This window comes from Apteryx mantelli, chromosome 23, assembly GCF_036417845.1.
Source record: "Apteryx mantelli isolate bAptMan1 chromosome 23, bAptMan1.hap1, whole genome shotgun sequence".
Lineage (NCBI taxonomy): Eukaryota > Metazoa > Chordata > Aves > Apterygiformes > Apterygidae > Apteryx > Apteryx mantelli.
Window position 1 is genome coordinate 1,742,875 of NC_090000.1, and position 14,466 is coordinate 1,757,340.

At 55.2% G+C, this 14,466-nt stretch overlaps 1 protein-coding gene across 1 annotated transcript in view; it reads right to left on the reverse strand.

Moving 5' to 3' along the window:
• DSCAML1 (DS cell adhesion molecule like 1) overlaps positions 1–10,604 on the reverse strand; it is a 117,171-nt gene extending 106,567 nt beyond the window's left edge. Inside the window, exons 1-2 of the mRNA XM_067310163.1 lie at positions 10,562–10,604; positions 988–1,305 (exon numbers count right to left, since the gene is read on the reverse strand). Of these exons, the coding sequence (XP_067166264.1) occupies positions 988–1,305; positions 10,562–10,604 (361 nt within the window). The remainder of the gene's footprint in view (positions 1–987; positions 1,306–10,561) is intronic.
• Positions 10,605–14,466: the final 3,862 nt, after the last annotated feature.

Consider the following 14,466-nt stretch of genomic DNA (forward strand, 5'->3'; position numbering starts at 1 on the left):
CTGGTCAATAATTTACTATAATGGCTTTGGAAATCAGCTCTTTGCCATATTCCTCCTCTTTTTTTTCTTGCTTACTAAGCCTTGGTATGTTTGGGCTGGATGCTGCAATAGGAACAGACAAGTTTTAGGAGGGCTGTGGGACACCGGTGCAGGGCATCTCTCCACTAAGGACAGATGCGACCCAGGTCCATACACAGCTATGAAAACACCCCAGGTATGGTTGGGTGCAGCTGTATGGTCTGGAAGGGGGATGACCTCCCCTGCCCCAAAGCTAAGGCTGCGCCATGGCCACCAGGCACTAGCTGGAGGCACCGAAGTGAAGAGGCACGTCTCTTCCCTGCTGGTTGTCACTCCATAGTGCTTTCCCTGCCAGTACAGGGCCCAAATTGCAGCTCTTAGCTTGGGTAGGATGCCATTCTGCAAACATGTATTGGCAGGCCATCTCCTGTTTATCCAACACCCTGCCCTTGTTTGCTATCTGTCCATGCAGCAATCGATCCCCGTGCAACAGGCCAACAGAGTCCCAGTTCTGTGCTTCACCAGCTCTCCTTCCAAGCTCAGCAACAGCACCATTTAACCCAGCAGCACCTTTCGGCAGAGGCTGCCAGAGCCCACCAGGCTCAGGAGCAGAGCAGCTTGGCAGAGCAGCCCCTTGCGAGCGAGCAGGTATTCATCCCTGCTGCTCTTCGCAGGTGAAGTGCAGAAAGGTGGTGAAACACCTTGCCCGAGGCCACGCAGTTAGCAGCAGGACTCCTGGGTCCTTCTCTCAATTCAAAACACCCCAGCTCCTTCTGTCAGACAAGAGCACTGCTGTCCCAATGCCAAAATGATATCAGTCAGCAGTATTACCGTCCCACGCCAGATATGCCAGGTGGACACAGAGCCAAACAGGGTGTGCTGAACAGGCTAGCCAGCAGACTACGGAGAAGACTAGAGTTCTGCCAGCACCCCCTCCCAAGCCCCAGCAGCCCCACAGAAGGCTCCTACCTGCTTTAACACGGATATTTGGGCTCCTGATTTTGCCTGCCGAGTTCTCTGCGGTGCAGAAGTAGTCGTTGTCGTGGATAAAGCTATTGAAGGCTGATGGCGAGAAGGGGTAGAGCTGCAAAGTCCCATTGGCATGGACATGCCGGATGTGGGGCACATCGTAGATGTCGTCGCCTGTGGCAAGGTACCACCGAAGGACGGCGCTGGGTGACCCTGCTGCCGGGCAGGGGATCACCACCCCCACTGTGCTGGAGAAGGTAACCTGCTGGATAGAGTCGTTCACAAAGTAGAGGCTGGTTCCAACATCTTCAGCATGTGCTGTGGAGAAAGCAGAGGCCACAAGAGCAGGGAGTTACTGCAAGCATCACTACCGCTCAGCTGCACAGCAAGGGCCTCCCAGAACTGCCCCACGAGCCCAGCCCCTGGCCCCTGCACTTGGCAGGGCAGAGCAAGGCAGCAGAGGAAGCATCAGTGCATGGACTGGAAGCATAAAGGCCACCTTCACAGGCCAGTGCTCTTGCCGGCAGCATGCATCAGGGATCACAAGCACCTAACAGGACAAATAGGGGCTCTGCAAGCAAGAAAGGGTGCCCACAGTAGGATGCCTCATGCCCAGGCCCCCCCAAAGGCTTCCCCAGGGTTGGGAGCCCAAAGGAGGGAAGGGGCAGTGTGAAGATGCCTCCGCACATGTGCTCCTCAGACACACAATTAGCCCCAAACCACTAGCATGGTGACTGAAGGGGAAACACCATCCTCCCAGTGCCCTGGGGCTGTACAACCATGCAGCACAGGGTTTCTGGTTCGACCGTGCCCCAGCACCGCAGGCCCAAGGGCACCTGCATGCTAGAAATGGCTTCCTCCGTGCAGCTCCGCGCAGCAGCTGCCTGCACTCAAACACAGCAAACGCTTTTTCTACTGCAAGTCCGAACATCCCGCAGCCCAGAGCAGTGGCAGATGGCCAGCACCCCAACGCCTCATCAGCTCTCCAGCTCAGCTCCAGCCAGGCTGCAGTGCAAACTGCCCGGGGGCAATGCTGGCACTGTGCAGACCAAGAAGAGCTGCATGGAGCAGTGCAGACATCTCTGTCCTCCATCCCACCTCTCCCCCAGCGCTGCAGCCCATGGGAGGAGGACAGGAAAGCTGTGTTTGGTGCTGCTCTCCATTTCCAGAGTCAGAAGGAAGGGAGAGCAGACAGGGAGAAATTCCCTGCTCACCACCTCGCACAGGAGCCTTGGCAGCTCCCAAAGGGCTGCCCCAACCATCGCAGAACTACTGCAGCACACCGCAGGAGAAGCCCAGCATCACCCTGCCCTAACCGCAGGCTGCTGCCTCACTCCAGGCCACTGTACACCATCCAAGCGGAAGGAGACACAGCTCTGCAGGCCACCCTCCGAGGCAGAGATCACAGCCACCTGGATGCTCAGGAGATGCCTTCTAGAGCAACTGCAACAGCTACAAAAAAAAAAAGCACTTCCGTTCAATAAATGGGAAAGGAGCTTTTCACCCAACTCCTCCAGTCTCCTCTTCCCACTCCAGGACCAGCTCCCTTCTCAACCAAAGCAAGCAAAATTTGCTATAAATAAGGATGAGGCCCCCAGTCACTTAGATCCGGTTTTCTTTTTTTAGTCGCACTCTTTTCCAAGTGGGCGGAAGGACACTGATATAGAAAGCGGCCCTTGGCGGGGGTGTATTAATAGCTCTGGCTGAGAACACCACTTGTGGTGCTGCAGAGCCAATAAGCAAATAACTACTGTGCTGTTGGTTTAAAACGAGTCACGGGGGACCCTCCCTGACCTCAATTTCTTTAACTTGGGGAGGAGGGGACAGGAGTGGGGGGAGAAAAAAATAGTCTCATCTGTATGAATATTCTTATCTTAGCTCCAAGCCGCCCCTTCAGGGAGAGTGCATCGTGGCTGCTCATTTGAGGAAAGGCTATTTAAGTGTTATTGGCCGCAGCGACTCGCATCCCACTGCAAAGCTGTCCTCCAGCGCCTACCTCCCCTGGAAAACACTTGCGTCTTCCTCGGAGTGTTGGGAAGCACCTTCCTCCCCTCGTTCAGCATTGTTCAGCATTGCCAGCTTGCTCCATGCCTTCCTCAACCAGGCCAGGAAGGGAAAGCCTGAACCACCTCATTCCTTCCCAAAGTGGGGCCCAAGCACATCCATTTTACAGACAGCAAGACTGAGGCTGAGCACACAAACCCCCCTGGGACAAGACACCACAAAGGGAAGCACCTGCTCTCCACACCAGCACAGAGCTGGGAACAACTCCTGAGGCCTCTGCTTCAACTGCAGACAATTTTTCCCCCTCTCTGATCTTCTCCCAGCTGGAAATACCACCTCACACTCTTTCACCACCCATTACATCCAAAACAAGACAGCCTCTTTCTTGTTCTCTGTATATTCTGTGCCAAACTATACAAGCTAGCACCTACGATGGCAGCATCGCCTCCTTTGGCTACCCGGAGGCTACTGTCCCACATCAGGGACGCTACAGCCAGACAGGCACAGCAAGCTGGGAGATACAAAGGATAAGTTGACTAGGAAGGTCCAGCACAGCATCACCAGACATGAAACACATGCACAGTTTAAGAAAGCATCTTCATCTCCCCCCACACCCTAGTGCATTTGCTTTTCTGTGTCCATGCACAGGTAGCAAAGCCATTTATTTTTTTCCTCCCTCCCTGACCAATGCCACAAGAATTACAAAATGAGGTGTAAAACCCTCCCACCGCCCCACATCCACCCTGCTTCCTGAGCAGCAGTGCCAGGCTTTGAAGAGCTACAGGGCCACTGCATGGCCCTGCAGATGTCATCTCATGACATCTCCAGGCTGGTTTGTCGTCATGAATCAGCATTTCCCTTTATCAGAACAGCACGACGCTAGTTCCCCACACACGAAAGAGCAAAACGTACATTTACAATAAAACGAAGGAAAACAAAGCGAGCGAAAGCAGCACTGCACTATTCATGGGAACGTCTGCCACCGAAGCAAAGCGCAAGATGGCTGGAGACTCGCCGGCCGGAGACGCAAGACGCACAGGAGGAGTTGCCCTTCACCACAGAGCCGTGTCCGCCGTGCGCAGGCTTTGGCTCAGGAGCATCACGCAGCTCCCGGTACCCACGCCGTACATCGCAGGCTCCCCCGCGCTTCGTTCAACCCAACACCCTACATGGTAGGGCCATGCCTTGAAGAAGGCTCCTACCATGGTAATGGTCAGAGAGCAGCCACAACCTGACAGGCAAATATCTTATCTTCAGGCATCGCTCAGGAAGGTTTAGAGACAGAAGGGCGAGGGGCTGGGATGAAGAGTGGAAAAATACCTCATAAACAGAGAAATTCAGATTACCCATAAAGCTTTTTCAGGTCAAAGGGGGAAACAGATTTTTAATAGAAGATGGAAGTTATGGGATCGGCAATAGTTATGTGACAGACGCATAGAGTTAAATCCACATAATCTCCTTTACCATTTAGCATTGAGCACCATCCTAATTCCATGTTTCATAAAACTGCCTCCAAATCACAGAGAGATTAAAAATTTAGGAATAGCACTGCAATATTTTTAAACCAGAAATTACTGCTCACATCTGGTCAGCTGTGCTGACCCTAACCTAAATATCGAGGGCATTAAGTCACATGAAACAAAGATGGGGTTTGCATAGTCAAAATGGAAGGGTTTCTACTGGGGGGGAACGCAGCGAAGCAGGCGCACAGGACCGAACGCCGCAGACCAGGCAGCTGGCAGCCAGAAGCTGCACACAAAGCCCAGCGCGGAGATGGACACAGTCTTGCTTGCACTGGGAAGCATGTATTTTAAGTTATCAGAGTGCAATCTTCTTAAATTGTAGTAAATTACAACCTAGAGGTATTGAAATATTAATATCTCTATCTCCGCTGGGAGAAGCAAGTCATTTTGCTATCATCCCTTAGGAATATTTACTAGTCTTGTTCACTGGACTTTCCAAACTCTGACATCTTTAGAAGCACAGCCAGTCGCGGCACTGCAAAGAGATGTGCTGTACAGAAAGCACTCATTTACTCTAACAAGTGGCTAAGGCAGAGCAGCCATAAATTGACCCCAGGGTCTATCACAAAGCCACATATTCCAGAAAGAGGCAGCTGAGATTTAGGTGCGAGACCTGCATGAGAAGCTGCACAGACTGAAGTCTCCAGCCCGCATATACACAGAAATGCCATCACCTCCCAGACGAGCCCAGCAACATGGTCCTTCCTCTGCTCCAGCCCCCACAGGAAAGGGCTGTCCCTGTTTTTTAAATTCGGTGGATTTAGGACTCGTCCGAGACAACGACCAGTGTCATGAGGCAGCCATTTCTCCCCCTCGGTTGTGAAGTCTTTCTGCCCTTGATGCACACGGGTCTGAGCTAGCAAGCTACTTGCTCAGGATCCCACAGGCATTCCCATGCCTACCAAGACCCTGCAAGCTTCTCAAAGCCGAGCGAGGCCTTTGCACATCAGATCTGGCAGAAACCACACAGAGACGGGAAAAGGCTAAGCAAGACGTGTTTGAAGGAGGTACACGCAATCCACTGGGCACGAGCAGTCCAGCCTGGCCTGCCGCTGTTAGCAAGGGGTGGCAGAGCTCAGCAAGCGCCCGAGTACTTCTTCACAAAGAGGGACCACTGAAGGGGTGATTATTTGCCGCAGTTAAAGGTGCTGCTGTCTCAAAGGAAGGCTTTGCAGCACCTCCAAAGGGGGCAGGCACTGGACGGGGGCTCACGGCACCCCACTGGCAGCACCTTTCCCACGATCTCCCCCTTGGGCTTGGCGGTCAGATCACCCAGGTGCCCACACCAGCTTTCCTGCGAGACCACATCGGATGGTGACACAGCACCCACCACGGCAGAAAAGCCACCCGCAGGCAGGCAAAGGGACTGTAGCCGCCAGTGGGCTACTCCGACCCTAGCAGGCAGCAGAGCTGCCATGCAGCGAGGGCTAACCACCACCACACTATTCATTCGTTATGCTCATTTAGGGTGTTGGACACCCGCCCTGTCCAAGGAGAAAGAGCACTGGAGCTTGGCGCACATTGCAGGGTGGGAATTATGGATAGGTGCAAGCCTCAATCTGTCCTCTGTCAGTATGACAGTATTTCGTCCCTCGCCACCTGCACGTTGCAATGCTGGAGCAGTCCTTGGCCTTCCCTGGAACAGGGTTCCTTTAAGCCCTCACCCTCAGGACACTTAACTTCTCCTCAGGAGGAGAGCAACCTTGGAGCTGGCAGAGCGAGAAGGACACCTGACCTGCTCACAGACAAGGGGACAAGCAGCCAAGAGGTGAGCGATGCAGAGCCCATGCTCCCTCCAGCCCTCGGAGAACATCTGCTGGCAGCACGCAGGAGCGGGGCACCACCACCCGTGAGGCCACCCCACCACAGGGTTAAAGCCGTGGCTCCAGCCGCGCGGCCATGCTTCCCCACATCACCCCCTCCAGGGCCAGTGCTGGGGGTGGCCAGGACGGTCCTCGAGCACAGCATTTCTCCCTAATCCACCGAAACAAACAGCCGCACTGAAATGCTGAGGATGGCCTCGGGCATCCAGCTGGTGCCCGGCACACGCGGCCACCGCGCACCCGAGGCAGCGATCGCGAGCGCGCTTCCACAGCGCCTTCCCTCCGCCGGCATCCCGGCCGCCGCGCGCAGCCCACCCTCGCCGAGCACACGGCAGCCTTCCGCAAGGACTCGCGACAGAGCGACCGACAACGCCGCCCCGGTCCTCCGCGGGTAAAAGGCAGCGCCCAAGCGCGCCTGGAGCGTGCGCTGCCCATCCTTAACGGAGCTGCACGGAAACGAGGGCCGTGACACCCGCGCCCCGTTCCCCACCCGGGCTGAGGCTGCACCCTTACCTGAAGAACGGAAAACCAGCGCTCCCCACTGACCTGCCCGGCCCCCGAAACGCAACGCCGGCCTCGCCTCCCACGCCACCCTGCCGGAAGCACCGGCCTCAGCCCCACGCCACCTGCGAAGCTCCCCCCACGCCGCGGGAGGGCACTTGGTGCCGTGACCGAGCCCACGCGCCAGGGCCGCAGCCAGCATCTCCTCGCAGGCGGCCGGGGCCCAGCGAGCGCAGCGCCGGAGGTCGGGCAGCGGACGCACGGCGGTCGGGATGCGCATCAGCGGCAGGCTTTGTCCTCAGCCGCCGGCCCATGACTTCCAGGAGCCCCGAGCTCACGCCTGCTTTAAAAAGCGCCGAGAACGATTTCCGTCACGCAGCCGACAGGTATGAGAAATTAGGGGAATAAATCTATAAAACAAACCAGCGTAAGGAAGCTCTGAAGCCTTGTTCACCTTGTCCTCTTCTCCTTTAAGCTAGGATCATTGCTTGCTCCCTCTTCTTTCGCACAGAAATGAAATTAAACCACCCTTTTCAAAAGCTAATTGCTGGGTTGGGCAGCAAACACTAGCAAAGGTTGGGAAATGGATTTCCTAAATATTTGGTAGAGCTCTGCTAGCAGAAGATGGCAATATGCAGATTGTATGTGCTGGGGTTATTTTTAAATTTCTCAGGAGTCTACAAGCAAGGAAAGGGTAACTCATAAAATTATAATAATGTAAAATTGTGTAGCTGGCTATAATTTAGATTTCAAACGCAGGAAACATTCTGGGCCCAAACTAGCCGTTTCATAAGCCTCCCGTCAAAGCACGCTTTTTTACTGCAACAATTGAACACCTTCCTCCTCCAAGCTCTCCTAGGAAGTCGCACTTATTAACAGCCTGCTTATTTGGGTGTGAGATGACTTCATATTATCCAAGGCACATCTCGGCTCACATGCTGCCATGTCACAAGAATTCCTGCCACAAAGAGACACTTCCAGTTTTATCCTTGCCCTCGGTTCACGCGCTGCCTCAAACGAGGACAGAGCGCTCCTCGTCCCTCCACCTCGGTACCATCTGGGCAGAAACGCGAGCGCTGTAGCAGAAACGCACGGTGCGCCGGGGCTGCCCAAAGCAGCACCAGCAGTCCTAAACGCACAGCTCCAACCAGCCCAGCTCTGGGGACGGCTGCTCAGCATCACATCTCCAGCATGCAAACTTTAGTGAGGCACACTGTTCCTCTGGAGAGCACAAGCACCAAGAAATATTAGGGTTGCATATATTGATTTTCCCAAAGGCATGAGCAGCCCTAAACCGATGCCGAGGGCAGGTAATGGCTCCGGGCAAGTTGCCATCATGGCTTGTAGTGCTGGAAAAATTTGGCTATCCGTGGGCTAAACAAACAACAGCGGGCATGGCGAAGAGCGTAGTACTGCAGGCTTTTCCTCCGTGCATTTAATGAGGCTTCCATGTTTCATTTCAGAGACAAATGAGCGCTGTGCCACACTGGGGGGCCGAGATGGGGAGAGATTAAAAAAACGCAAGCTGCGTAGTTCACTGCATCCAGTACAGGAACATAATGTAAATATAATGCCAATATAAATCAGGAGGCAGAGAGCTCCAGCAAAAACATGAAGGGAGACGCTTTCCCAGCTCAAAAGCTCTCAATTTTGACAGTACGGTCTTCACACTGCACGCCACTCGCATCCCCTCCTCCTCAGTGTGGCTGCTCTTTAATTCACATTGCCAGACCTTCTTTTTGATAAACTCCCTGTTTGTTTGCTTGCCAACCACCTATTTCTGTTTATTTTATAAGCGGGGGAGAAATAAGCAGCTACAGCCCATTGCGAGATTTCTGAACTTCAGTGGTCCCCTGGATCAAATGTTTATTTGCTTTTAGCTTCTACTTGAGCTCTTGTTCTACAGCAGGAACATATTAAAAGGTTGTGCTTCGATGCCCAGAAATATTAAGTATCCAAAAGGTTTATCATGCATTAAGCAATTCATTTTTTTATCCTATTATTGTAATGAAACTTCCATTGTATTGCTGTCCTCTCTCTGGAACCGTTTCACTTTAACACTTCCATCGCCAAGACTGTTCCATACCAAAGATATATTTTATTTCTTAAGAAAGAGATAATGAGGCCGTGAGGAGTTGTGCTAATGGAGGCTTTTAATTTGCTCTTCTCAGAAGAGATAGCTCTGTGGGCAGAGATCCTTTTTCCAAGAAGCTGGGGCTAAAAACACGCAAAAGCGATAAACCCAGTGCAGCTCACTGTTATTTAGACTGGGGGGGGGGGGTAAGAAATGGTAGTGTCCTGGATGGTTACTGGGTTTTGTTTTTCCCTTTTAGCTCAGTAAAAATGCAAATGTAAGCAAAGCAGACGCTGGCACAATCATCTCGGCAGATCCTAAACACAATAGCGATTTCAGTTAAACCTCCCAAATGCAGTTTTACTCCAGCTATAATAAAGCAGCTATTCCATAATTAATAATTGATCAAATAATTGATCATTATCACACAACCGGACAGGATGTCCTGTTAAACCTCAGTAAATATTTTTCATTGGATTATCATTAAGATAAATGGGTAATTTAACAGACACCAGCAGAAGTCTCACATAAGGAGGCAGCTCTCTCCCCTTTCTTTCTCTCTTCTCATTTCCAAAAAATTCCCCCTTGCTGTTGTCAAATGCCAAAAAAGATAATTAGGGAAAATGTCATGCAATATCCTCCAAGCACACAATTTTCCAAAAGGTGGGCACTTTTAGCACTACATCTGCAGGTTGGCTGATGTGCAAAGAGGTAATTTTTTATAAAAACATAATTAAAAATTCCTGCAGAATCGGAAACGGGCAATTCCTTTATGTAACATCAATTGACTGTTGTAACATGCACCGTGGTTTAACTACCCATGCTACACGCAGCTCCTCGGCTCTCTTTTTAAATTGCACGTATAGCAGAGACTCCGTTTAGAGTATTACCTCTACAGATCTGGACAGCATTCTTCTAATCTCCAACTTTAATTTAATCTTTAATCTTTAAGCGTGCCTCTCCTTGACACACTTGTTCCATGATATTTTTTTTTCCACCCAATCTGATTTATATCAAACCACTGGGTTGCATTTAATACAGCATTCCTAGAGGGAAGGACGCGATTTTTAAAGCATCGCTGGATTTATCCTGTCTTATGGGATTAGAATATTGCTCTAAGTAGTCCCGGAGAAGCGGGGACACCGCAAAGCTCTCCAAAGTACCGCTGCGAGCCTCAGCCCTCGGGTTCCTGCCCGGCACGAAAAGATGCTGTGCACCTCGGCACGGTGTTTAGCATTCGTGCAGGCAGCGGCACTTCGGCAGGGCGGGCGGCGAGGCGCGGGCTCCGCCGAGGAGCCGCTCCGGGCCGCGCACCCCGAGCCCGCTCCGCCGGGGCGCACGGCCGCCGCCGCGCCGAGCCGAGCCGCTGCGCGCCGTCGGGGGCGAGCGCAGCCCGGGGGCGCACCGAGAGCCCCGGCCGGCTCCAGCCGCGGCCGCGCACCGGGAGCCCCGGCCGGCTCTGCCCGAGGGGGCGCACCGGGAGCCCCGGCCGGCCGGCTGGTGCCGCTCCGCTCCGCTCCTCTGCGCGCTCGCTCGCCCGCGCAGCGCAGCCGAGGCGCCCGGGCGAGCGCGGCAAAGCGGCGGCCGCGGGGCGCTGCCAGGTGCCCGCCGCCCCCCCCGCCCCCGCGCCGGCCCCAGGGGCAACCTACCTTTCCGCAAAGAGTACAGCAGGAAAAAAGTTACCAGCCACATGCCATAAAGAGCACCTATGGCCCCGGGGTGCGGCGCAATAGCGGAGCGTGCCGTGCCCCCGGCGTCCGCGCTCGCTGCCGCCGCCGCCGCCACCGCCGCCGCGCTCTCCAGGTTGCGCTGCCCACAGCGGAGCTCGCAGCGGCTCCTCCGGCCCCTCCCCGGCGAGTGTCGTCGGGCGGGTGGGCCGGGCTCCCGCGCACTCCCCGCCCACGCGCGCCCGGCCGGGACGCGGGACGCGCCGCCGCCGCCGCCACCGGGGCCGCCCCGTCCGCGGCAGCCGCGCGCAGCCGCCGCCCCGGGCCGCCCGGCCCCCGCCGGGGCAGGTGTGACACCCCGCCGTCGTGCAAGCGGGGGGTGTGCTCGGGCACGCTCCGCCGCAGCACACCCTCGCCGCCGGGCACCCACCCAGCCAGCCGTCGTGCCAAGGCCGCCCCGCGCTTCCCAGCAGCACTGTGGTGGGCACCTGGGCACCTCCACGACCACCCGCGCCCCGGGAACACCCAGGGCTGCAGCATCAAGCAGGGCTCAGCCGTCTACAGGGTGCGGGCCAGCTGCACGCACATGGGTTCAGTGACTGCCAGCCTGTGCTGGACACGCTCTGTAAGCTGAGCTGAGCCCTGAGCTGAAGCCCGGAGAGGCTGGAATACAACTAATACCTCCTCCAGCCTCTCTGCGTGGCAAACCTGTCGCTTCACCTTGGTAAGGAAGGCTTTTCCCTGTCCTATCCACAGAGCTGCTCCTCAAGCCCACGTGTGCCATGGCATGCTCTGGTCACCTAAGACTTGCAGCTGCCAGCACTCCTCCTTCTGACCTCCAGGAGACTTAGTAACCACAGGACAGAAACCAGGTTTTCACAGCACAAACAGCACTCGCCCTTGCTGCTCCCACGACAGGGGTCCCTCCTGTACGGTTAGCAAGACAGGGCCTAGGAGACTTAGACATGCATCATTTGAGCCAACAGATAACAAATGAACGCTAGTTAATGCTTTACTTTGGGATGTAGGTTCTCGCTCCCCAAGACTTCGTCCCACCAAAGCTCATTTGTCCAGATCACTAGAGCAGCTCGGAATCTCTTTTGCCAACATGGTTATAGCAGGTTTTCTTTGCTTTCCAGAATTACCTTCTCAACCCCAATTCACTGAAATTAGCAAGGAGAAAGATTGAAGCATTCTGATTTTAAGCAAAAGAATGAGTAGGAAAACGTCATGCTTTGATTTTCAGAAAACACTGCTTAGATTTAGTTGAAAACCCTGAACATTGTCCCCCAGCAAAGAAAAAGGTGAAGAAGCTGTTTTTTCTAACAATTTTCCACCTGCACCAGTTCATTGCAATTCTCATTACCTGGGAGGTCTTTGAAAGAGCCAGAGGGACTTCACCCACACCACAAGGGTACCTCTTGCACCACGTGGGTGAGCAACTCATTTCACAAGGGAGGGACGCAGTTTGGGGACACAGAAGCTGGCAACACAGAGGCTCCAGCACACCCACCCCGCTGGCCTGGCCCAAGAGCTCACATCCCCCCTTCCCCTCTCAAGGACATCCCCTGTGACTCCATATTTCAGCCTAGAGAACTGGCCCGCTCACTCTCAGCAAGACAGAACAGCCATAGAAGTCTTCAAACCTGAGTAGGAGCAGGCTGCACTTCTCCCCAGGGCCGGGCCCCAGCTCCCACGCATGCTGGGGAAGCCAGGACATGGGCTCCCAAACCCTTCCCATCACCAGGGCCAAGAGATGCCAGCAAGGAGCCCCCAACCACAGCAGAGACACCCCACATTTCACTGATGAGCCAGACGAGGCCCACCCAGAGCCCAGTGCTGACAAGTCAACAGCAAAGCCCAGAGCAGAAGCTGTGCAGGTCTGTTTGACAGCAACCACAGTCTTTCCTTCTCCTCCTCCCCAAGGCTGCGTTCCACCTTCCCCTGTGCCGCTGCGATCTGTCACCACCCCCTGCAAAGCACGTTCCCAGCCAGCCTCAGCAGCTCCGTCATGGTGCGTGGGTGTCTCTCCCGCACACAACACCCACACACATGTGTGTTCCCTAGCCCAAAGTCGCTCGCTGCTGACTCGCTCGCTACCCACCAGGCTCCCAGGGCTGCAGCAGGCTTCAGCAGCAGAGCAGCAGCAGCGTCCCGAGACGCTGCAGAGGAGAAGCTGGTACACCCCCTGCACCCACACATCCCTTCGGGAACCGAGGTGCATTTCAATTGCCAGCTACATCCACACGCAGATGATCGCTGATACCTAGCGAGCAAATTGATATTCAGAGCCTTACCCAAGGCAACGAGCAGATCCCAGGCTCTGGGGAGCCCCGACACATGCTAGGCATCTGCCCCCACTCCCTCCTCAGCAGCTGCTGCAGGATGGCAGCGCAGGCAAGCCCGGTGACAGGAATCTTCCAGCCACAGAAGCTGCAGCAGCGTTTCGCTACCCAGCATACAACGTGTTGGACTCAGGTGCAGTTTCTGCACTCCTACACACGGCACTGAATGAAACAGGGGTACGTGGGCTGGCAGGAGCGAGAGGGAAGGCTGGCGGGACACTCGCTGGCACCGCACCAGCAGGGCCTCGCAAATCTCCATTTGAGGCACATGTGCAGGGGGAGTAAATGCTACTCAGTGGTTCATTTTTAGCTCCCTTGGCTGCTCAGCATCTCCAGCGAGTTTCCTCATTTCTAGCCCAGAGACACAGACCCTGCAGCAACAGCAGAGCAAACCTCACGCTACGCAAAGCTCCTTCCTCCAGGACAAAACAGCTTCTGCTGGCAAGTTTGCAACAAAAGGCCAACAGGGTGGATGACCAGCCTTGGCTCATGCTCCGAGAGCCGCGGTCAGCCCTTGAGCTGTCCGCACCATTCGTCACTGCCCCTTTCGCTCCTCCACTGACTGTTTGGCCAAGACCATTTGTCAGCCTCCCACCCCAGACACACGCCACCCCAGCAGGCCTGGGGAGCAGAGGGCCAGCAGCCAGCACTGCCCCAGAGCCGGCTCACACCAGCCGCACCTGGGACTCCAGCTCCCCTGGGGCAGTCGTGATTTAGTCATGTTAGCATTCCTGCAGCCCCCCGTGTTTGAATACTTGCAGGAAGCATTTGCACATCTCCTTTGCATGAGCATTCAAACTGCAAAGCTGGTAAACTGCAACCAGCAACCCAATCTGGGGGCTGGAACAGTATCATGTGCTTTGTACAGCTGTGTTCAGGAAGAGGCAAAATTCATCAAATCAATTCCTCAGGCAGCTCTAGCCCAGCCTTTGGCAGCATGCAAGAGGCTCCAAGGAAGGGAGGCCAGAAGTTGCCCACCAGGAGAAACACATGCCACACTCCCTGCTAGCAGCTGGCCTGTGAATCAGGACCAAGTGACCCGCTACAGCCGCCAGCAAGCACTGCTAGAGAAAAGGCTGTGCTCATGCTATGAGCTTCCTTCCCCGGCCCAGGCCCCATACAAGTCACAAGAGATGGCATCAGCACATCCCCAAGCCCGGTTCTGATCCGGGAAAGACGCGCTCCCACCTTGCTCCTAGCACAAGCGGCACACAATGTCTCCAACCCAAACAGCCTCCCTGCTCCTTCCCAGCCACAATTTCAGCAAGCTGCTCCTGTCCTGGCCCCAGACAGCACTCACACCTAGTGCCTGAGCCCCTGCGCCCCAGAGCGCTGGGAAGTAGAGGCACAGGGCTCGCCTGCCGGAGGCTTCCCTACCCAGGGTATTGCTTCCACTGGCACACAGACAAACTCCCCCTGCTACCAGCAAATTGACCACAGCTGGACGCTTTTGCCCTGCTTGGGGGCCTCTCCCCAGGGAGAAGCGCTGTGGCTGGGCACAGGGTGCTGTGGGGATCATCCCCCTGCCCTCCGTCGGGGGCA